The sequence below is a fragment of the Mirounga leonina genome, unplaced genomic scaffold (assembly GCF_011800145.1).
Source record: "Mirounga leonina isolate KUSES-001 unplaced genomic scaffold, KU_Mleo_1.0 Mir_53, whole genome shotgun sequence".
In the NCBI taxonomy this organism is placed as follows: Eukaryota; Metazoa; Chordata; class Mammalia; order Carnivora; family Phocidae; genus Mirounga; species Mirounga leonina.
Genome location: NW_023270807.1, coordinates 62,667,701 through 62,690,874, shown reverse-complemented (window position 1 = coordinate 62,690,874; position 23,174 = coordinate 62,667,701). Strand labels below are relative to the sequence as shown.

Below are 23,174 nucleotides of genomic sequence, written 5' to 3'. Positions count from 1 at the left end.
GACACACAGGGAGCAAATCTTTGCAAATCATTTCTCTAATAAGGGTATAACATCCAGAATATGTAAGAATTCTTACAACTCAACAAAAGACAACCCAATTAAAAATTTAGCAAAGGACTTGAATAGACTTTTTTTCAGAGAAAATATACAAATGGCCAATAAGCCCACAGAAAGATATTCAGCATCATTAGTCATTAGAGAAATGCAAATCGAAACCTTAGTGAGATGTCACTTCACATCTACTAGGATGGCTATTAAAAAAAACAAAGAAAATGGAAAATAACAATGTTGACCAGGATGTAGAGAAACTGAAACCCTTGTCCACACGAGTGGGAATGTAAAATGCTGCAGCTGCTGTGGAAAACAGTCTGGCAGTTCCTGAAAATGCTAAACATAGGATTACCATATGACTGGGCAATTTCGTTCGTTCGTAGGTATATACCTGAGAGAAATGAAAACATGTTCGGACAAAAACTGGTACACAGATGTTCATAGCAGTATCCATATTCCTGGTAGCCAAAGAGTGCAAGCAACCCTAATGTCTGTCAACTGATGAATGAACAAAATGTGGTTTATGCATTAGTGAAATCTTATTCAGCCATGAAAAAGAATGAAGTTCTGGTGCGTGATACAACATTATGCTAAGCGAAAGAATCCAGACACAAAGGTCACATTTTGAACGATTCCATTTATATCCTGTCCGGAAGAAGCAAATCCATAGAGATGGAAAGCAGTTTGGTGATTGCCAGGAGCTGGGGGAGAAAGAAAGGGAGAATGACTGCTTAATGGGCATGGGGTTTATTTTTGAGGTGAGGAAAATGTTCTAGAATTAGACGGTGGTGGTGGTTGCACAAGATTGTGATGTACATAATGAATTGTACACTTTAAAATTGATGAAATGTTGAATTTTAAGTTTTTATATGAATTTTACCTCAAACAAGAAAACAAAACAGTGCCCTTAGCTTCCGGAAACGGGATGGCACTAGTGGTGGTTCCCATTATGGTTGAATGTTTTTTAACTGGCTTCTGGGGGAGGGGGCTTGATTAAGCCTCCTCAATATGCAGGGAGAGGCCCTTTCTGCAATATGGGCCTAGTGAGCATACTCAGAGGCTCTGCCACATCACTTTCCAGGAAGGAGACTTTGGGTGCTATGATCTCCCATCTGGACCCCATCTTGGATCCTTTGAGGACCCAGATAGTGCTGGAGTTTTCCACCTACCTGCTAACTAAATGAGGGGAAAGGGGAGAGGACTCCTAGGGGATGCACACACACCTTGACATCTTTTCAATTCATCATTTGATACTGCTATGGTCTAAATGTTTGTATCCCTCCTAAATTCCTGTGTTGAAGTCCTAATGCCCAATGTGGTGATATTAGGGAGGAGGGCCTTTGGGAGATGATGAGGTCATGAGGGCTCTGCCCTCATGAGTGATATTAATGCCCTTATAAAAGAGGTCCAACAGAGCTCCATAGCCCTTCCACCATATTGAGGACACAGCACTGGCTATGAATCAGGAAGAGGGCTGTCCACAGAATGTGACCATGCTGATGCCTTGATCTCAGATTTCCAGCCTCTAGAACTGTGAGAAACAGATTTCTGTTTATAAGCTACCCAGTCTGGTATTTTGTTAGTGCAGCCCAGACTAAGACACCCAGGGCCTAGTCCGGATACTGAGCAAATGTAGGTTAATGAATGACTAAGTGGAAAAGAAAAGGAGGAGGGAGGGTGGGAGGAAAAGAAAAATACCATATCTTGTTGGTTAGAGTGTAAATTGGTACAAGCACTTCGAGAAATCATTTGGTACCATCTACTAAATCTGAATATGAATTGCCCTATGGCAACCCAACAGTTCCACTTTTATGAATATACCCTATACTTATTTGCACAGTTAACATGCATGTTTGCCAAAAGATATGTACCAGATTAGAGATATCATCTACCAGTGGAAACAACTCAAATGTTCGTCAGCAATGAAATGGAGAAGTAAATGGTGGTATATTCTTATGCTGTAATATTATATAGCCATGAAAACAAACTAGTTGCACACAATAAGGTACATGAATGTCATGGGCAGAATGTTAGTGAAAGAAGTCAGACTATATGATTCCATTTAATGACATTCAAGAATAGGTGAAACTAAAGAATAGTCTTTAAGGATGGCTACCTAGAGAGTAAACCTTTTATTTATTTTATTTTATTTTTTCAAATGAGTGGGGTGGTGGCAAAAAGGGTCATGTAATAGTCCGGATGGTGGTGTTACTTCTAAAGCAGTGAGGGAGCTTTGATTGGGAAGGGGAAAGTAAGGATGCCCAGGAATATGGTGCATGTTCTAGTGTTTAATCTAGAGTGATGCTTATAATACTGTTTGCTTTGTAATACATTTATATTCCATGCACTTATCTGTGGGTTATATTTTAACAAAAACATTTTAATAAAATAAAAATAGTAATAGAAAAGTATCAAGGTTAGATCTCATACAAAGTTATTATGAGAATAGAGAGTAGAGTAACATATCTACAGATGATAACACATCAGAAAACATGCCCACTAAGACAGATCAGATGTAACTTACAATTTCTAATTTTTTTTAACCCAATATGGGTTTTGAATTCACAACCCTGAGATTAAGAGTCATATGCTTTACTGACTGTGCCAGCCAGGCATCGCCAAATGTACCTACAATTTCAAAGTAAGTTTAAAAAAGTAAAAGTATACAAGACATGAAAAACAAAACAAAATAAAACTGAATTGGGAATACTCAGAAATATGTTAAACAAAAAAATTATTTATCAATGAAGACTAAACTAGAAGGAATTCAATAGCAAATAAACAGAACACATAATGCTGCCCTAGATAGTAGTAGAATGTATAAATAGGAAAAATTTTAAATTACAAAAGAAACCAAGAAAAACAGATTCAAGAGGAAATGCCAAATATTGAAGTCAGGAAAGAAGATTGATATATAGGTAGTAAGAGGCTCTGAAGAGGAAAACCAAAACAAGGGAACAGAACAAATACTAAAATCTGTAATTCAAGAAAATTCCCTATTTTCTTTTTTTGAAGAAATTCCCTATTTTCTTTTTTGAAACTACATATTAGATGACCACAGTGCTTATCTAAGAACATGGACCTAGATTGAGCAATATCAAGGAAAACCCTAGTTAATAAAACTACCGGCTTTCAAAGAAAAAGAAAAAGGGGCTCCTGGGTGGCTCAGTCGGTTGAGTGATCTCAGCTCAGGTTTTGATCTCAGGGTCGTGAGATGGAGCCCTGTGTTGGGCTCCACACTGGGCATGGAGCCTACTTGAAAAAAAGAAAAAAAATCCTTGGGACACTTAAAAAAAAAAATTGTGTGACTTAGAGGTAAAATTAGATTAACATCAGACTTTTTGACAGCAGGGCTGTAAGGCCGGGGGGGGAAAAGGAGTAACATATTTAAGACACTCCAGCAAGAGTATACTAAGACTATACTAATTTTATATACAGCAAAACTGGCCTTCATGTATAAGGTCACGTACGAACTGTTAATAACTTATAAGAACTCGGGGAATATGTTCTTATCCTTTTCTGAGAAATGTACTAGAATATGAGCTTCTGACAACCAAAATGACTGAGAGACATCACATTAAGGGCTGGTGGTAAATGTTAAGTGTAAATTTATCTGTAGAACTAAAACCAAGGGCTTAGAAAGAGAGTACATTGTGTAACAGCCATATCCTCTGACAAGGTAAATACAGCACAACTATTTATTAAAAGCGGGGGAAAACTGGGAGAGCATAGTTAAAATTCTAATGCTTTCATTAATCAGCTCTGTAGTATTAATACTAATAGTATTATTCAGAGGCTATTCTGTGTATTATATACAATAAAACAGATGGATATTTATAGCATATTTTAATTCTGTCACCCCCTGTGTCTGACAGCCAGGATTTTAGGTGTGGAAGGAAGGAGATACAGAGGTAGCAGGAAAGAAATTAAGTAAAAGCTTTGTAGTCTTAAATTCGAATTGGAAGTATCAATATGAACTCAAGAGATACTTTGTGTATGTAAAGCTATCTCTTGATAGATAATTGCTCACTAAAAGAATGTGGGACTTCTTGGAGAAATGGCAGATTCTAGATCTAGGGCACAAAATGTACAAGAATGAGCTTAGAACATATTAAGTAGCAAGAAAACCTCAAAGACTACTTGAGTCGTATCAAGGAGACTTAGGAGCCAACTTGAAGAAACAAAGATGTGACAATTTGAGCTTCAATAATAGTAATACAATGGATTAAAAACCTTCAAATACATTTAAATCCATGAGTTCCTATATTTTTTTTAAAAAAAATGGTCACTTTCGGGGACGCCTGGGTGGCTCAGTCAGTTAGGCATCTGCCTTTGGCTCAGGTCATGATCCCAGGATCCTGGGATTGAGTCCCGCATTGGGCTCTTTGCTCAGCGTGGAGTCCGTTTCTCCCTATGTCCCTCCCCCTACTCATGAATGTGCGCGCGCGCTCTCTCTCTCTCTGTCTGTCTCTCTCTCTGACAAGTAAAAACCTAAAAGAAGTCACTTTTGGAAAATGATAGGGAACCAGTTTATTTTATAAACTGGTAAAGGGGAAACAGTTATTTGTCTTGCCTTTCCTATATGAATTGTACACCTGAATAAGCAAAATAATATATGAGGAAAAGTGTTTCTTTATAAAAGTATTTCAACTACAAATGAAAAAAAGAATTAGAATATCACTGTTTTGCAACCGCCATTAAAACAGCTGTTAAGATCTTAAGAGCAATGACCAGACATCATGTGCCTCCCGTGATTTTGCTACACACTATCCATAGTCTGGTAAGGAGATTGAAACAGAAATCACTGGACAAAGAAGGCTGTAGAATTGCCCCCTGAGTGTGCAGTCAGAAATCCCAGACTCTGGGAGACTGTGCTGGTCACAAGGCCTGGATTCTTCCACAAATAAATTATAAGAAAGTGAAGGGCTAGAAGAGGAGCCTATCGTGTAAAGAGAGACTTAAAAGACCTCCTATTTTTATTCTTGGTGAATCAAAGTTTAATCATTTTTACTAGGTCTCTGACAGGTGGCTTCCTGCAGTTCTTGTTAAGACGAAGCACTTGGAGTTCTCTCGAGAGGAGTCTGAAAAATGTACACATGGGTGCCAACTATTTTTAAAACACGCAGTGGGTTTTTCTACTTTCCCCCTCTTTTTTTTTGGACAGGTAATGAAAGCATGGGGTGCTAATGTGACAGCAGTTTGCTCTCAGGATGCCAGTGAACTTGTAAGGAAGCTTGGGGCAGATGATGTAATTGATTACAAATCTGGAAATGTGGAAGAGCAGTTGAAATCTTTAAAACCGTATGTATTAGGACATTGTTCACGTTGGGAGGTGGGAACAAGGACAATTGATCGTGCAGGTTTGAATGGTTTGGTGACTTTGTAATCACGTTGGAATCTTAAAAAAGAATCTATAAAAATACCCCATAAAGAGTCATTTGGGGTGGTTTCTGTTTGAATTCCAGATGTTCATCCAGCACAGTGACATGATGTGGTATGTACTGAGGAAAATATTTTGCTTGCATGGCCTTTTGTTAATTTTTAAGTTAACTTATTGTTGATTTGTAAGAGGTCTGAAGACAAAATTGGAAGGTGTGGTCTATTTGGTGGCATCTGTCACCACAGGAACAAATAGAGCAGTGCATGAAAATACTTGATTAGCACTAAACATGCTTTCCGTGTTTGGGCTTAACAAGGGCATCAGAGAAACAAAGTCAGTAGAAATATTGGTAATCAGAATGCTGTGGATGTTCTCAGTGAATCTGAGTACCAGGCTGTGGTTTGGTTTAATGTACCAAACAGGAGCAGACTCAGTGATTCATTCAGACTCTGTTGCTCCTGACTGCGCTTTGGGCAGAAATAGCGTGCTTATTAATCTGGTCTTCATCTAGCCAAGACAGAACTGCAGCTGAGAACACAACTGAGGAGTGTTTGGAAAGATGTTTTGCTGCTTTTTCAAAGGTTTTTCCCTTTTTCTGTTCGTTTTCAGAAGCCAGTTATTCTTGCCCACTTTGAGTAGAAGTATGCACTCGACCCCTGAACAGCATGGGGGTTAGGGGCACTGACCACCATGTAGGCGAAAATCTGCGTATAACTTTTTTTTTTTTTAAAAGATTTTATTTATTTATTTGAAGAGAGAGACACAGCGAGAGAGGGAACACAAGCAGGGGGAGTGGGAGAGGGAGAAGCAGGCTTCCCGCCGAGCAGGGAGCCCGATGCGGGGCTCGATCCCAGGACCCTGGAATCACGACCTGAGCCGAAGGCAGACGCCTAATGACTGAGCCACCCAGGCACCCCTGCGTATAACTTTTGACTTTCCCAACACTTAATTACTAAATAGCCTACTGTTGACCAGAAGCCTTACCAATAACATAATCAGTCCATTAACACATATTTTGTGTTATATATATTATATACTGCATTTTTAGAATAAACTAGAGAAAAGAAAATGTTACTAAGAGAATCATAAGGAAGAGAAAATATATTTACAGTATGTGTTGTGTGTATTGAAAAAAAATCTGTGTATAACTGGTCTTGTGCAGTTAGAACCTGTTAATGGGTCGATTGTATTTTCATGGGTTTAAAAAAAAAAAAAAGAAAACAGAAGGGAGCCCCCATTGGACACTACCTAGCCTTTCTTAGCCAGCAGTATCCACTCCCAACACCAGTATGACAGTGCAGCCCCAAGGAGCCAGCAAATCCCTATTCCTTCAACTCTGCAGCACCTGCCCTGCCAGGCAGGGTTACAAACATGCCATGTAGCTATGGTGCTGAACAAGACAGGACCCCCCCCCCCCCCCCCGCCCCCAGCCCCGCTCCTTCCATGGGGCTTCCGTTCTAGTCAGGGGTGTGTCAGTGATAAGTGCTCTCAAGAACACTGATATAGGGAAAAGAGGAAAAAAAATGGGGAGGATGTTTTAAAAAGGGGGGTTTAAGGGACGCCTGGGTGCCTCAATCAGTTAAGTGTCTGCCTTTGGCTCAGGTCATGATCCCAGGGTCCTGGGATCGAGCCCCGCATCCGGCTCCTTGCTCAGCGGGGAGCCTGCTTCTCCCTCTACCTCTGCCTGCCTCTCTCTCTCTCTCTCTCACACGCACACACACACACACACACACACAAATAAATAAAATCTTTAAAAAGGGGGGATGGTTTAAGAAGGCCTCTGGGGCACTGAAGCAAAAGGTTTACAGAGCACGCCAGGAGAATGGGATTTTTTTTTTTTTCTTTTGGTTCCCTGCTGTATCCCTCCACCCGGAACAGTGTAGTAACATATGGTAGGTGCTCGATAAAAATTTGTTTGATGCATGATTGAGGGAATCTAGGAGAAGAGCACTTGTTCAGGTCGAGATAACAGCAAATATAAAACCCCCGTGGCAGGAACCCGAAGGGATTGAGGAATCCCATTGTCCCTTGCAGAAATGTCGTCAGCTACTTCCTGCCTGTGCATCAGGACTCCATCTTTCTGGGCCTGTGACAGCTGGCTTCTAGATAGTGGAGTTTCAGTTCATCTCCTGTCTTCTGCTGCTTCTAGGAATAGCAGCATGAGACTGAGGCCGAGGCCAACCCTATTCCTCTCTATCTACCTTAAGTTTTATGCGTGTCTGGAATTTGTCACCAGAGAACAGAGACCCTGACTGATGGAAAGCTGAAACCTACTCAGGCTGGCCCCCAGAAGGATGCTACAGTTTGCCCCTCTGCCTCTCTTGCCGTGGTCCATGGTCTTGCTGCTTTTGCTCACTCTTTTCTGGTAGGGTAATCTCTCCAGCCTGCAGATGCCAGGCTGTTACTTTTATTTATTTATTTTTGACCACTTCAGTTACAGTTGATCTTTGTAACCTTTGCCTGGAGTTTGGCCTCTGAATCCACCAAGAATACATTTACTTCTCCTTTCCAGTAGCAGCTTTTTCGATTTGAATCTTAGAATATTACAGCAGGAAAGGGCTTTGAAATCCTTCGGTCCAACTTGGTCATGTTATCGTTGAGAAAGGAAGGGGCAGAGGACTCAGGAGTTTTTGCATGCTCAAGGTCATGCCACTTAAGCATTAGTGGAAGAGCTGAGTCTACAGCCTGTCTTCTCTTTCAGGCAGTGCCTGTTCCAGAATACCAGGCCGCCTCTAAGTTTTATTTCAATTAAGTATCATCATGTTTGTTTATTCAAAACTTGGGAATGAAATAGAAACTTAAACTGATAAAAATAATTTTCTGTTCTTTTCTAATGAGAAGAGTAGTCATCCAGTAAGGTCATTCTCCTTTCCTTCAGTTTTTATTTGTCCTTCTGTAGTTTGGTTCCATGAAATGCAGGCTCAAGATCCACAAATTTGGCCAAAACTGATTTTAGAAGTTTTGATGTTTGATGAATTTAGAAGGGAAAAAGGATTTACCAAAACAGAATTCATTTATTAACTTGCTTAACTGATAAGCACGCATTTTCTTTCTTTCTTCCTTTCCTCTCCCCTCTCCTCCCTCCCCGCCCCCACTCTCCTTTTTCCTTTTTCCTTTCCTTTCCATTTGAGAGAGAGCACATGCGCACAAGCAGGGGGTGGGGGGAGGGGCAGAGGGAGGCGCAGGCTTTCCGCTGAGCAGAGAGCCCAACTCAGGGCTCCATCCCAGGACCCTGGGATCATGACCTGAGCCAACCGACTGAGCCACCCAGGCTCCCTAAGCATGCATTTTCTAAATAGATATTTGTTTACAAAAATATTTAAGGGGCGCCTGGGTGGCTCAGATGGTTAAGCGTCTGCCTTCTGCTCAGGTCATGATCCCAGGGTCCTGGGATCGAGTCCCACATCGGGCTCCTGACTCAGCGGGGAGTCTGCTTCCTCTCCCTCTGCCTCTCCCACTGCTCATGCTCTCTCTCTCTCTCTCTGTATCTCTGTGTCTCAAATGAATAAATAAAATCTTTAAAAAAAAAATAAAATAATTTAAATTTTAAAAAAATATTTAAAAGCGTTCTTGGGTTTTATCCCCTGTAAGTGGAATGCAGTGATTACAGCAGGTTTAGATTGGATTTAAGGAGTTGTGTGTCTTAGTTCCTCAGTTCATAGGACTGGGTTTTGAGGGCATGTTAGAGCAGAATTGAAGACTGAGAGCAGATTGTTGATTTCTCTATACATTGTCCTGATGCTGTGTGTGAAGCCAAAAAGTAGGAGTAAATTCCAGATGAAGAGGATGCTTCTATAAGCAGTTCTGGTTATGGAGGGAATAAAAGCAAATCATTGTATGGGTGAAAAGCTTTTATACTTTTCTTTCAAGTATTCAAGTGCACTAAAGAATACTTTGACTTGTATTGGATAGATAGCTTTGCAGTTTTCCATAAAGCTGAGGTCAGGGTGTCTCAACCTTGGCAAGCTTGGTTTCTGAACGATATGGACATTTTGGACTGGATAATTTTTTGTTGTGAGGGGCTGTTCTGTGCATTCTGTGTATAAACATCATCCCTGGCCTCCAGGTGCCAGCAGTTCCTTCCCAACACCTCCCCCAATTGTGACAACTAAAAATGTCTCTAGACATTGCCTAATATGTCCCCTGGGGACCAAAATTGCCCTCGGTTGAGAACCACTTGTGTCAGTCATTCTTAAAGTATTGGAAAAATGATAACGATTTTATGACCAAAAAAATGAGTCACATTTGACCTAATTTGGAGAAAAGCCAGAGTGGGTGAGTGGGAGTGCCCTGTTCCCCTTGGTCAAAGCAAGCAACCCTCTGCTGGATGGCACGGTGCCGCGTGGTTAGTGAGCGGTCGTTGAAATAAACCCGATCGCTGACTGTCGATGGGAAGGAAGGGGGATTGGAACCTTATGTAAAGACGGACAAGGATGTTTTGACTTTTTTTTTTCTCTCCAGGTTTGATTTCATTCTTGATAATGTTGGTGGATCCACTGAAACATGGGCTCTAAATTTTCTCAAGAAATGGTCAGGAGCCACATATGTGACTTTGGTGACCCCTTTTCTCCTGAACATAGACCGACTGGGCATCGCAGACGGCATGCTGCAGACAGGAGTCACCGTGGGTTCTAAGGCATTGAAGGTAGGGAGGAAGTGTTGGTGGGTGAGAGAAAGCAGGTGCCTCCTGCTTCTGGAATTGGGTTCCCGCCTAGCCAGTCTCTTTTGTCTTGGAGGCAGCATGGCACAGTGGCTGCAGGAAGGACTCTGCCCTCACACACGGACCAGATTCAAATTCTGGTCTCCACTTAATAGCCCTGTAACTCGCAAGTTACTTAATGTCACTAAGCCCCAATGTCTTGACCTCTAAGATGAAACTAATAGGGTATCTTCCTTACTGCGTGTTGTAAGGATTAAATGAGATAATCCACGTAAAGAATTTGGTTACAATGCCTAGTACATAAAACTTATTAAATGTTCAGCTTTCTTATTAGCAATTACCTTTCTTGATTCCATCTTCCTTCTTGCCTATACCTGATGGTCTTCTCTCTGTTTCACCAGCCTTAACACATACAGGCTCTTGTATGTGAGGGCGGAAGCTTTATTAAGACAGGATAGAACTGGTTGTTTTCATGGTAGCTGCATTGGGATATGCCAGTGATTTCTAGACCAGGGCCTTCAGACCTGTAGAGGTCCATGGGCGTTTTTTTGAATTTCGAAAACCTGAAGGGAATTGTGTTCTTACTTTAGTAAGACCACAGAGGCAAACAGAACCATCATGCTTTTTCTAGAATTATATCAACTTGTCCTAACACTGCGCATCCCATGTGAGTCAGATACTCTAGCTGTTGATGGCATTCTGGGTGTTTCTGAGACTCGATTAGTCTGCCTGACTCTGCTACCTGGGGCCACTGTTACCAGAGCCGTAGGGAGCTACATCACTCAGCCGAACAAAGGCAGCGTGTGGTGGGCCTTGAGGACGAGCACACAACAGCCTTAGTCGCGGGGCTGACGGCAGAGCCTGAGCGTGCGCTCTCTACCTGCCTAACACCAGAGCCTGTTGTCCTCACGGTGGGGACAGGCTTAGATCATTTCATGTAATCCACTCTTGGTAACTCAGATCACTGGCTTGAAATCTGTATTAATGTTGAAATGGTATAAGTGATAGGCCAAAAAAAAGGAGATAAAGTCTATTTTTTTAATTAGACAAAATATTTCAGATTCAGGCAAAAGACAGTAAAAGTTTCCTCGGTGGGTGAAAAGGTTGTGAGTCATTATGCCAACCTGACCAACACTGACCCGTACATATGGAATGAACGGCTCAGTGATTAGCTGCTGCTTCTTCTAGAAATTCTCTTTGGGACCTTTTTGAGGGTGAAATTTAGGACTTCGGTCTCTTGAATTCCATGAACTAACTACATACTTAGAAGGCCGTGACAGTGGAGACCACTGCTCCATTCTTAGGAAGTGTGTATGTTACTAGAGGTGAACAAACCAGGTCCTGTACTCGAGGTTCTTCATTTTCATCTGATTCAGGCGGCAACCGGAAACGGTGTCCACAGGGCACTTCGGTGTGGAGAAAGGAATCTTAGCTGTCCTTTGTCTCTTCTTTCTCTTTTCAGAAAACCCAGGCTTTCCAAGTGCTTCAAAATATAAATTTAACTTTTCTTTACGATTTCACAGTTTGTACTTCAGTGAGACCTCTTACAAGTTAACCTTCTGAGTTGTCCTCTGAGAGTAAAACAGGCATCTTCTCTTTCCTCCTACTTGAAAGAGGATAGTGGTAATCTCATGTGAAAACCTTTTAAGTAGTTTCTGATGTCTTTCTGAGAATGTGCACAGTTAAAGCCTCATTGTAATGCTCCAGACTCCTGCCTGCTTTGGTTTACTTTGTCCTGTAATGGCCTGGAAAAAATACACAGGCCCCTTAGAGCAAATTAAGGCCCCTTAATTTGTTGCCGACCAAAAAGTTTCACTTTACAGGGCAGCATGCTGTAAAGAATTACAGACATGGCATTTTTGACCATTGCTGTTCTTTTCTTTAAAACCCTAAACAGTTACCAGAATGTTTTAATTGTCTGAGGCCGGGCCTTAGGGAGAAGTACACTGGACAGGTCTTTTGTGATTGTAATTAAACGGGCCTGCCGGCAGCCTGGGACGCCTCAGTGCCTTCAGATGGTACTTTTTTTTTTCCTTTTGTTTTTTAACTTCATTTGCCCAGAGCAGTGCTCCCCAACCTCTTTCTTGCTGTGACACCCATAGAAAATTGTTCGTGTTTGAAGAGATGGTGAGGCTGTTCTGGGCCAAGAGCAAATTACCTGGAGACTTACACCAGCCCAGGCTCTGCGTTGCTACCCTGTGGGCTGAGGGCCCTCAACCTCCTCACACCTATTCTAGGGTGAGATGGGTTCTGTTTGCACCTGTGGTCCCAGCATAATTATTAATGATGACTCCTCTAACTCCCAGAATTGTTCCAGGTTAGATAAGAAATTACAGGGTCACTCGTCCAAACCAGTAAGCCATTCCTCATACCACCATTGCAAAGCTCTGCCCAGACAGCGGCGTGGTTTCGTCTGAAACTCCCGTTTGGTATTGCCCCAACCTTTCCTCAGTATTTAAGTTTGCCTTCAGCACTAGATAAGTATCTGTTGAATAATAAATATAAATATTTATGCGGATGATATTTTCTGTGTTATCAGGCACTTTGCATTCTTTCTCATTTAATCCTTCCAATAAGCCTGTCAGCAAGGTAGTGGTATCACCATTCTTTAGGCCAGGAAAATGGCTGAAAGATGTGGCTTGACCTAAATTACACAGCTATTAAGTGCCTGAGCTAGAGTAACAGGGGAATTCCATTGCACTTGACCACTTTATGCCCTTGACAAGCATGCTGAGGGATTGTGAGACAGGAAGGTGCAGGGAGGGAGGCCGCATGGTATTGGCTAATCCCATACTACCTCTGGATAACTCCCATCTGATGAAGTTTAGCTGGGCAGGTCATTGAGGTAGGTATCATAGAGAATGTCAGTTAAGTTGTTCTTTTGACAGTGGCCTACCCTACCTTTGACAGAAAGACTAGCAATTGGAAGTGGGTATGGCAGTAAAGTGGTCATGAACCCTCTGGGTAGAAGATTTTTGCTTATTTTTATCTAGGGACGTATGGTCCCATAATAGATTTGATGGCTTGGGACTTGTTATAACTGTAGGGGGAAGACCCAACCATGATGCATAAGGAACTTTACACTTTGTTTTGCCCTTAAAGCGACTCTATTCCAGAAAGAAAAAAAAAAAAAAATCTGTAATTGGATTTCTTGTCTAAGATCATATTTTGGTGCCTTACTGCCCCCTAAGCATTCTTGAATTAGGTTTAAAAACTCTTCTCTGGTGCCTCTGAGCTTCATTTAAACCCTAGGAGAGAAAGCCTAGAGGGCTCAGCCTCTAATTCTCCTAGGGAAGAAATTGAATGTGTAAGACTAGCCTGTCATTTTAAGGACAGCTTTCCTGTACTTACTTGCTTGTCATTCACAATTTGGTAAAAAAGCCTGAGTTCACGTGGATATATCTTTGTTCATTCATTCATTTATTAAACATTTATGGAGCATCCGCTCTCTGTCGGTCACTGTGCTGAGGTGTTGGGCATACAGCTCATTGATTCATAATGGATAGGAAATCGGTTTGTCTATCTTAATTGTCCAGAAAATACTTTCCCCTCAATTTGTATTCAGTGAGATTTTATCCTTTCCTATATTTGATGTGTTTTCTTTTCTTCTTTTTAGCATTTCTGGCAAGGAGTCCATTATCGCTGGGCCTTTTTCATAGCCAGTGGTGTGTATCTAGATGACATTGCGAAACTGGTGGAAGAGGGAAAGGTACGTGCAGCCCCTTGGATTGCTGGAGCATCCCCAGGAATCTTGGCCACCCACCCACCAAGCCTAGTCAGTGGGAGCTCTCTGGGGGCAGGTGTGGTCAGTACCCATGCTGCTTTCCACGGCCAAGTTCAGGTGCTGTAGTTTGGTTCTGTCTCCATGGGAGTCCTAGATCTAGACTGCTACATCTGAAAAAGAGCCGACACCATCTGGTTCAGCCCTCTTAGTCTATAGGCAAAGGGCAGGCCCAGAGAGGTTATGTGATTTTCTCGAACACACTGAGACGGCTAGCAGAGCTGGCATTTACAGCTAGGCTGCTAATATTTTGTAATGATCCTGAAAAGAAAGCACCGCAAAGGTAATCTCTGCACCGAGGTCGGGACACACTTGTGAATTTACAGTAGAACTGCTCTGGAGCATCTAGAGTCCAAGGCTGCTCTGGAGGGAAGCAGATTGCCAGATTAGCCCGGTGAACAAATACTGTGGATTCTCAACTCTTAACAGGACCGGGCCAGGACTCCAGTCCCCAGGTCTCCTGTTCCCCAGCTAGTATAACACACTTGGAGGGCAGATAATGGTATGTTTGAGAGGGTTAGTGGGTGGGACGTTGGTGGGGACAACTGGTCGATGTTTCTGATGGCTCAGGTCCATCCTGCAAGGACTCTATGGTGAAAGGACTGTTGCTTGTAGTTGGATCATCCCTTTTTGGGTGTCAAAGGCCTTTCAGACCACTCTTTATTATGGTTTTTACATGGTCTTAACAGCCCTGACATTCTGTCTCTGGAAGAATAACCTGGAAGGAAGATTCCTATTCTGTTGCTGATATTTATGATTTTATTTAAGAGACTATATGAAATTATAGGGTAGAGACCCTTATATGCCCTAGAGGATTGCATGAGGTCATAGATAAAATGATTTTCATTTTATAGAGGAGAAAACAGGCTCAGAGAGAGAAAGGGACATGTTGAAGTTTGCATTAGTGGGACCAGGATGCATGCTTCCTGACTTCCAGTCCTGTGCTTTTCCCTTTCCATCATTCAGCTGCATCCTTAGTGCTGGAGGCTGATCTGGGACTTTAGCTTAAGTTGTCTCATCAGTGTCATTTTACGGTGGGCAGGGAAAGGGGATGGAGTAGGGCCAGCTTTGCCCCTGCATGATCCATGCTGGGCCACTTGGAAAGAGCCCCTTGAGATGGGCTTTCTCGTGCTGGCACCTGCCCCTTGCCGGCCCATTTCGTATTTCCACTGATTTTGGGAAGGAATGTCTTCAGGACCTACTGGCTGCTTTTTGTGCGTTTTAGTTTTTTTTTTTTATTCTGTTACAGCCATGGAAATACATGCTAGAAAATGGCCTGCTACCGTTGCCCAAATTTTGTGGCTTCATGTTTGCGTGCCTTTTCTTCGACTTCCAAGGCTTAGTGAGCACTGGGTAGACAGTCTCCGCCTTAGTGTGACTGTCCCTAAGTGCCTCTTTACAGGGTTCTTCTCACCTCCCGCAGGATGCTTATTTTATTTCCAGGAAGAAGGAAGCGAACTATTGTTAAATAACGTGGCCGGTAGTTTTATGTGCTCTTTCATGTGATTGGAGAGCTGCCCATCCTCCAGAAGCATCCTGTACAGTTGTGCTGATCCCAGTATGGCTCCAGGCTGTCCACGTGCTTACCATTGCTCTTTTGTATTCAAAATATTGTGACTCTCTCTTTCTCTGCCTGGAAATTACTATTTATGCAACAGAGAAGAGAAGAGACTTGTGTATATGTAACTATTAAATTTGGCAGATAACTGGTAGAATGGCTAAAGGAGGACAAGATAGAAATAAAGATGCCCTTGAGGTGTCCTCAGACGAGGGTGAGTGAGGAAATATTCTTTTGGCCTAACCAGGGTTATTTGGGCCCGGGAGTCCTTTCTGACAGTGAAGGACTCTGGGATTGTGGAAGTTGCTGTGTGACATTGGGTGCTGTGATAAGGCCAGCTGTCTTGATGTTCGTCCTGCCTCCTTGTGGGTGCGGGAGGGGGCCTGTCCACGCTGGGAAGTTATAGCAGGTAACAGAGCACATCTGCTTCTCTGGTGTGTGGCTGGTAGAGATTATTAAGTTGGACGAGGACACTGAGATTCTTCTAAGCTTTGGCTGAGTGCTTGGTGAATCTAACAGGTATCTGATAGAGGAGCTGTAGTTATTTCTGGAAAGTGTGAAACCATGAACCAAAAGAACCTACTCTTCTGAAATACTTTTTGAATTCATAAAATATTTACAAGGTTCAAAAGGTAGGAGAAGTTATTTCCTGAAATCTTCCTTTGACTCCTGGCCCTCAGTCACCGAGCTTGTCCTTGTCAGACGCAACCACTGTCACCAGTTTCTGGGGAATTCCGGAGCTGTTCTGTGTATCAGTAGGGTGATAGAAAAGGATGATGTGTAATTACCACACTGAGTGTAGCGGCCTGCTACCGAAACTGTGCCTTATGCCTACAGTTATTTTTGCTTTTTTTTTCCCTAAGCACAATAAAAATTTCTTATTTTCATACTATATAGCAAACTTTTGGGTTAGCATACTCAGAGATTAGAAGCCGGAAAACATAGCACATGTCTAGTTTACTCACCTCCCCGCACTCCCATCCTGCCTTTCTGCCTCCTTGGAGAGACAGAGGCCCCATGACATTAAGTGACATGATCAAGGGCTCAAGGCTCTTGACCTCTAGGATAGTTCCTTCAACCACCATTTCTATCTTTAAGATTGAGGCAGTAATACATACAACCTTCATTGTTTCCTGCTTGATTAAATAGCCATCTAAACATTTAGATAGGTGGGATTTGAAGTCTATCTCCAAAATCTTCCTATATTTTTCAGTGTCTCTCAGGCCTGAGAGGAGGTGGGAAGGCAGACTTTTTAGACTATAGTCCGCTACTGATAAGAATGACTATGCTTCGAGGGAAAATACATGTGCGTATTTGCTTGCATATGCATGTGTTCATTTCCTATTGGTTCTGTCACAAATGGGCCATAAATGGGGCTTGAGACCACACAAACTCAGTGTCTTCTGCTTCTGGAGCCCAGAAGTCTGAAACGGCTCAGCAGGCCTGTGCTGCTTCTGGGGCCGGGCTGTTCCCTGGCCCTCCCCAGCTTCTCGAGACCACCTGTATTTCTTGGTTCAGTCTTGAATCGCTTTGCCCTCAGCTGCCATCATCCTGTCTCTCGCCAACTAACTGTCCCGCCTCCCTCTTCTAATGACCCTTGTGATTACACTGGGCTCATCGGATAATCCTGCCCATCTCAAGATCCTGAAGTTAATCACGTCTGTGAAGCCCTTTTTGGCTTGTAAGTTACCATATTCACAGGTTTGGGGGATTAGAGTGTGGACATCTCTGGGAGCCAGTCTTCTGCCTCCCACAATGCATAAAGTATCTCAAAAGATGAGAAAAACTTGAAATATTGGTTGTCCTAGAGGAGGACTAGGTGGCTGGGGTTCAAGTATGGGAGGGAGATTTTTCCTTCTACCCTTTCCTCTTTTCAAGTATGTTTATCTGTACACATATATTCTTTATGTAATTATGAAAGTCCTTTGATGTCATGTTCTTAACATTCACAGATCTGTGTTAAGATCCTAGGTGACCAGCCAAGCTTCTTGGTTGAGCGATGATAGAGATGACCTCAGTTTCTTTCTGTATTTTAGCCAGCATCAGAATAGTTCCTACGTAACTTTTTTGAATTTAATTTAAAACATTTACTGAGGGCCCATGAACTTTGCCTAGTAGGGGGAAAGATGGGTTGGCCATGCTGAGTTACTGTCTATGCAGTGATGTCCACTAGAACTTTGTGCAGTACTTGAAGTGTTCTCTGTCTACAATGTCCAGTATGGTAGCCAGTGGCCACATATGGCAATTGAACACTTGAAATGTGGCTAGTCCAACCGAGGGATTGAATTTTCCATTTTGTTTACCTTTGGTTAATGGAAACGGCCACACACAGCTAGAGGTCACCATACCTACCGGACTCTGCAGCTTTGGAGAAACGAGTGAGTTCTGAGGCAGGCAGTTTCCCAGGCCCTTCTTGAGATCTGGGGCCTGCGTTTAGCAATGAATTACATTTTAAAACTTTGAGCTCCTTCTTTGCAACTGGCTTTTTTTCCTCCACAGCAAGGATGTAATGATCAGGGATGGAAGGCCTAGGGCTCCGAGAGGAGCCTATCTTGCCAGCTGCTTGGGTCTGTGGGGAAAAGTAGGCCGAGTTTCTCCTCTCACCTCTGGCTGGAAGGAGTGCCTTTTTCAGGGGGGCTTAGGGACAAGTCCCGGATGCCTTCCAGAATGGGCGCATTTCCTCCCTTGGAGTATAGCCTCCATTACCTTTCCCCCACCCCTTCTTACCACCTCTTCCAGCTTTGAATTTTCTGGGGCCAGAAAGTTCCAGAAATAGCAAATCCAAGCAAAGCCCACTTCTTCCCCTTGTCTTCTTCCTAGCTCCTCGGTCGAAGCCCCCTTGTGCCTGGGAATACTGCCCCCGTCCCAGAGGTAGTGCCGAGGCTGCGTCCCTGCCGCCCCGGCCCTGGGTCCCTGGTGCCCGGCACACGTGTGTGGACTTGGCCTTCTGCCAGGAGCCCTTAGGTCTCCCTTGCGTCTTGTCATCTGTTCATCTCCCTTCACACACCTCACCCTCTGGGAGCTGCAGTTTCTGTGCCCAGTGGAGGCGGAGGTGGAGGGTCTAGGGAAGAGGGGGACAGACCGTGACCCACGCTTCCGTCCCAGACTGCACCCCCGGCCACGCAGCAGTGCAGTCGGGAGTCCCGGCCCGAGCTCCGGCTGTTCTGCTAGAAGCTCTCACCCTGCACGGAGCACCGAGCGCTTGGCCACTGGCGCTTGGGCAGCTCGCGCAGGTGTGGCGGGCCCTGTGAAGCTCTGCCGTTGTGTCCTTCTTGCTGGGCACGTGGGCCTTGAGGGAAAACCTCTCTGCCTACTGTTCTGCCTGCACCGATGGTGTCCTCCCTCCGTCAGCTCTCCCGCAGAGGGCTTCTCTTCCCTCAGGCGAGGAGGCTCGCCCCGCGGCCGCCCAGGGAAGTCGTGCCCATGGTCCCCGCGTCCTCACGAAAGGGATGTCGGGCAGCAGGCGCCAAGTCCTGGGGCCTGGCGTTACACAGCCTTTGTCTACGCAGGTAAGGCGCCGCCAGGAGAGCCTGAATTGGGTCCCAGACGGGAACGAGTGCGGTGCCGTGCGGAGCCCGCCCGCTTTATACCGGGGCTCCCTGTGGCCGCCGGACTCGAGCGGTGTCATCACATAAATGTGCCCACCTCACTGTGAGCAGCCTTTCTTTCCCCTCGCCGGATTTCTACTCTGCTCTCTTGGTCCGTAACAAACAGGCATTCTAGGCCCCGTGTGAGGCTCGGCTTCATTATCCAGTTAATCTCCATCTGCTGCCACCTATTCAGCCAGCAGCGGCATCTGCCTGCTTGTTAATCGAAAGCCTTTTTTTTCATTGTCCCTTCTGGGAAGAGCTGAATGACTCATTCTGGCCCAGTCAGCCCTCTGGGGTTATCCGCCACAATAGGCCTGACCAGCCAGATTAAAGTGTGCGGTCACCGCAGGCCGGCTGTGTCATCAGCTCGGGATCCGTGGCTCCGGTCAGAGTTCTAGCATGGACAGAGCTGGGCGAGCCTGGGCAGCTCGTTTTCGAGCCGAGCCCGTGGCTTCCCTGCTCCCCCTCCCTGACCCTCTGGTACCACCGGGGCTGGGGTGCTTTCGTTACCCGTGTTAGAGCTCAGTGAGAAGTAGATGTGATTGACTCCTTTCTTTCCTTGGTTTACCACCCGCCCCCTCCCCCGGGGCCTGTGGTGTGTATCTGCTCTGGGATCAGTGCCCAGCACTTAGAAGGCAGACAGCTGGTCAGTCCTTGTGGGATGAACAAATATGTGTCTGCCACAAGTCAGGGACCCTAAGATTAAGGCAAGGGCTGCAGTGATTCCCCCGCGAGTGTGCAGTAAACCCACCTGGAAGGCTTCCTGAACATGCGTGGTCTCCACTCCACCCCAGCCCCTAGAGATTCTGATTTGGTGCTTCTAAGCAGAGACCGGGGACTCTGCATTTTTTGAAGCATGCATTCAGGTGATTCCTTTTTAGGTAATTAGCATCCAAAACACAATGCCCCAGGGGCTTTCAAGAGAGTGATGGGTTCAGGAAGTTTCCTGTGGGACATGCAGGAAACAACTTTAGTGCATTCCATTTTTATTTACCAGAGAAGGCAGATAGGTTTCATTTGACAAGTCAGCTCAGATCTGTTCCTAGTGGCTGCAGTGTGGAAGAAGATTCCGAGGACAGGCTTAGCTTGCTGGGGACTGTGGGGGGAGGACCGTGGTTACTAATCAGTGATGTCATCTGCAGGTGCAGATGGAAGTGGGGGCCTCACCTGCTGTCTTGGGGGCCTGGACACAGGGCCTGGAGACTGGGTCCTCAGCTGCTATGGTCTCAGCACAGGGCAGGCCAGCAGAGATGCACAATGCGAGAAATCATTACAAGCCTTCGCCCCCTTTCCTCCTCTTTAGATCTTGGGATTGGATGTAGAGAGCAGCCTGACAGGCTCGGGGGGAGGGGGGGAGCACACTCTGGTACCAGACTGGGTCCTGCCTTACCGCTGAGCCATTGTGTGAAATCGGGTGACTTCTTTAACTCGGGGTCTTGATTTCCTTTTCTGTAAATGGAAGTAGTAATAGTACCTCGCTCCCAGGGATGAAATGAGGTGAACTATATCGAGCACTCAGGAGAGGGCCTGGCACACGGGACAGTGCGTGCTGGCTGTTACTTTTCCCCGGAGCTTACCGGGATTTGTGGGTAGAGAATTTTGAACTCTCTGGAGAAGGGAACTTTTGGAGTCAGAGACGCTCTTCTGGTGATGGGGCTGTGAAATTCACACAAGAGGAGGGTACATCGGGGGGCCTCCGAACCCCGCAAGAACACGTCTGTCTCTTGTGAAATGAGAAGGGTCGTGAAATGTAGGCATGGGCTTAGGCCTTCTGACAACTTCTCCCTGTCCGTGGAGCTGCGGGAGGCAGGCCGCTGAAATACCCAGGGGACAGTTAGATGTTCACTTGTAGTTTTGAAAAGGAGGAGTTCAGTGGGATTTTTGCATCGGGGGAGAGGGTGCTGCTAACTGGGACCTGCGTTCAGAAGGCAGCACTGAGGATGCAGGAACAAGAACCACAGCATTCCAGCGTCTGTGAGCGGGCCGAGGTGGCTGTCTTGTTAAATTCTAACCAGCTGCTTGGCTGGTTAGCAAACCCTCCCAGGACAGCTTCACCCTGGGACAGTTGTCCTGAAACCCAGAGAGCCCACGTAAGACTCTTGCTTCCCAGTTATCTTACTTGTTTTCACCCAAGTGACCTCTGTTAAGTTCCCCGTCCTGTGCTCAGGTTGTGCTGAGTGTTGGGGGGAGGGGGGAGTCCAGAAGAGGCGGCCTGGACCACAGGTACTCAAACTCTAAAAAAGAATCTGTCCTTAGTCTGTCCACTGCCTACGGGGGGAGGCGCACAGAGGTCCAACCAGCAAAACCTCGGGATGCACCCTTTGGTGTTTACCGAACGCGACAGGGTGGCCGGGACGTGTGTGCCGCCGGAGCAGGCCGTCTGTGCAGAGGGCCAGCCAGGTCCCTAGCGGGCCCGAGAGAGCTCAGGCAGGGTCGTGTGAGACCTGGCCTGGAAGGGTGGTGGTTGGCAGAGCGGCACACGCAGCACGTTCAGGCAGTGGTAAGTAGGCCACTGCGGTCAAGCGCAGCGTCGGCATGAGGGCCGAGGTTGGGATGGTGGCGGCCTTGGAATGCCTGGCCTGGGAGCTGTGGGAGGGCCGTGCGCAGGAGAGTGACGTGACCAGCACAGAAGACAGACTTGAGCCGCGGCCGGGCGGTTGGGCCACCTCACCGGCGTGCAGTGAGGGGGGCAGAGGTGTGGGGTGGCGGTCAGCGCCTCCTCTCCGTGCACACGACAGAACCCCGAGGCTGGCCTGGAGGGAACGGATCCGCCTTGAAAACCTGCATCTTTCCTCCTCACCGGTCAATTTCTTCTCGTGTCTTACAGATTCAGCCAGTTATTGAAAAAACGTTTCCTTTTTCTCAAGTTCCAGAAGCCTTCCTGAAGGTAGAAAGAGGACATGCGAGAGGAAAGACCGTGATTAATGTCGTTTAAATAAACACTGTGTGGTGATTGTTGGCTGTCTTATTTGGTGAGTGCCTCTCGGCCCGGACGTTTTTGTAACCGTTGCTTTCCAGATTAGATGATAAATTCCATGATCCAAGTGTGGAAAAACAGACACCTTTTTGCCAGTAATTTGTCTTCTGAACTGAGCACAGATTCATTTTATAGGGCCCCCCTCCCCGCCGCATCTGCATGTCACCCCGCCCACAGTGCTGTCTGGTACCCTGCGCGACATCCCTGTGTTCCTGTTTGCCGAGAGGTCCTCTGGGCCAAGCCGAGGGGACACACAAGTAAGACAGGCCATGCAAATGGCCACGCTTGGCCTGCTCTAGAAATTGCACAGGGGAGACTGTAGAGCTTTCTTCAGGCTGTTTGTTCACGCCAGATTTTCCCATTGTGTCCTCTTCTGTTCCAGTAGCTCAGACTCTATTCCTGTGAGCTGCTAAAACTTGTGGCATGTGGCTGGATGGCAGCGTGAAGAGCTTCCTTCAAGCTACCTCCTTCTTGAAAACAGTGCTCCTGGATGATTCCAGCTGGGCACGGTTTCCTCTGCCCTGCTGTGGTCCTAACCACCCTCAGTTCTCAACCTCTCCTTAGGGTCACATACAAAATCTGGCTGCTGATTTGGTTGTTGACTCTCAAGAAAATGAAAGGGGACGCTAAAGTTTCTAACTTTACATGTTGCATAAAGGCTAGGCCTCTTTCAGCAATCGAAGCATGCTTCTCTGAGGACTTTTCCATGGAAATGGCAACTCTTCTCCAGTGTCTGACCTTAAATGCCTGCACTTAGTTATCTCACCAATAAGCCCCCTGCAGCTTTTGAATTTGTCTGTGACCTTCACTCAAGGTAAGTGTTTCTTTCCTGGTGTTTTCCTCATTACCTCACCTCAGCTACTGGCTTTTAGCTTTGGACGTAGACTTGTTCAGGAACGTGCTACTCGGCTCATTCCTGTCAGACACTCGGTTGGTAACGTGTTAGATGAGGGCTTCTCTGGAATTGCTGGTCTCACCAGTACAGATATTCAGAAGAGCGCAAACGGTACTCTCGTCAGTCCCAGCCACTCTGACTTCCGTCTGAACGGTCTCCGCGCTTTTCCTGGCGGGCTCCCACGTGGTCCAGTGAGGGGGCAGAGCTCTTGAGGGAGGACCTCACTTACCCTCACCCGCTTGGAAAGTGGAGCGGGGCCCTTTCACCACTGAGTCTGGAAAG

General features: G+C 45.5%; 1 protein-coding gene across 5 annotated transcripts in view; it reads left to right on the top strand.

Annotated features, from left to right (window-relative positions):
- The window catches only part of RTN4IP1 (reticulon 4 interacting protein 1), a 50,414-nt gene that overhangs the window by 22,111 nt on the left and 5,129 nt on the right, over positions 1 to 23,174 (top strand). For 2 of the 5 annotated variants that reach the window (XR_004676731.1, XM_034991704.1), the window contains 4 exons: positions 5,216 to 5,352; positions 9,893 to 10,076; positions 13,708 to 13,800; positions 21,848 to 21,992. Coding sequence is in view for 2 of the 5 variants with exons in the window: in XM_034991704.1 (XP_034847595.1) it covers positions 5,216 to 5,352; positions 9,893 to 10,076; positions 13,708 to 13,800; positions 21,848 to 21,955 (522 nt within the window). In the remaining 3 variants the exon portion in view is untranslated. Of the gene's footprint in view, positions 1 to 5,215; positions 5,353 to 9,892; positions 10,077 to 13,707; positions 13,801 to 21,847; positions 21,993 to 22,379; positions 22,812 to 23,174 lie in introns of all 5 variants that reach the window. The other 3 variants (XR_004676733.1, XR_004676732.1, XM_034991705.1) reach the window with 3 other exon arrangements.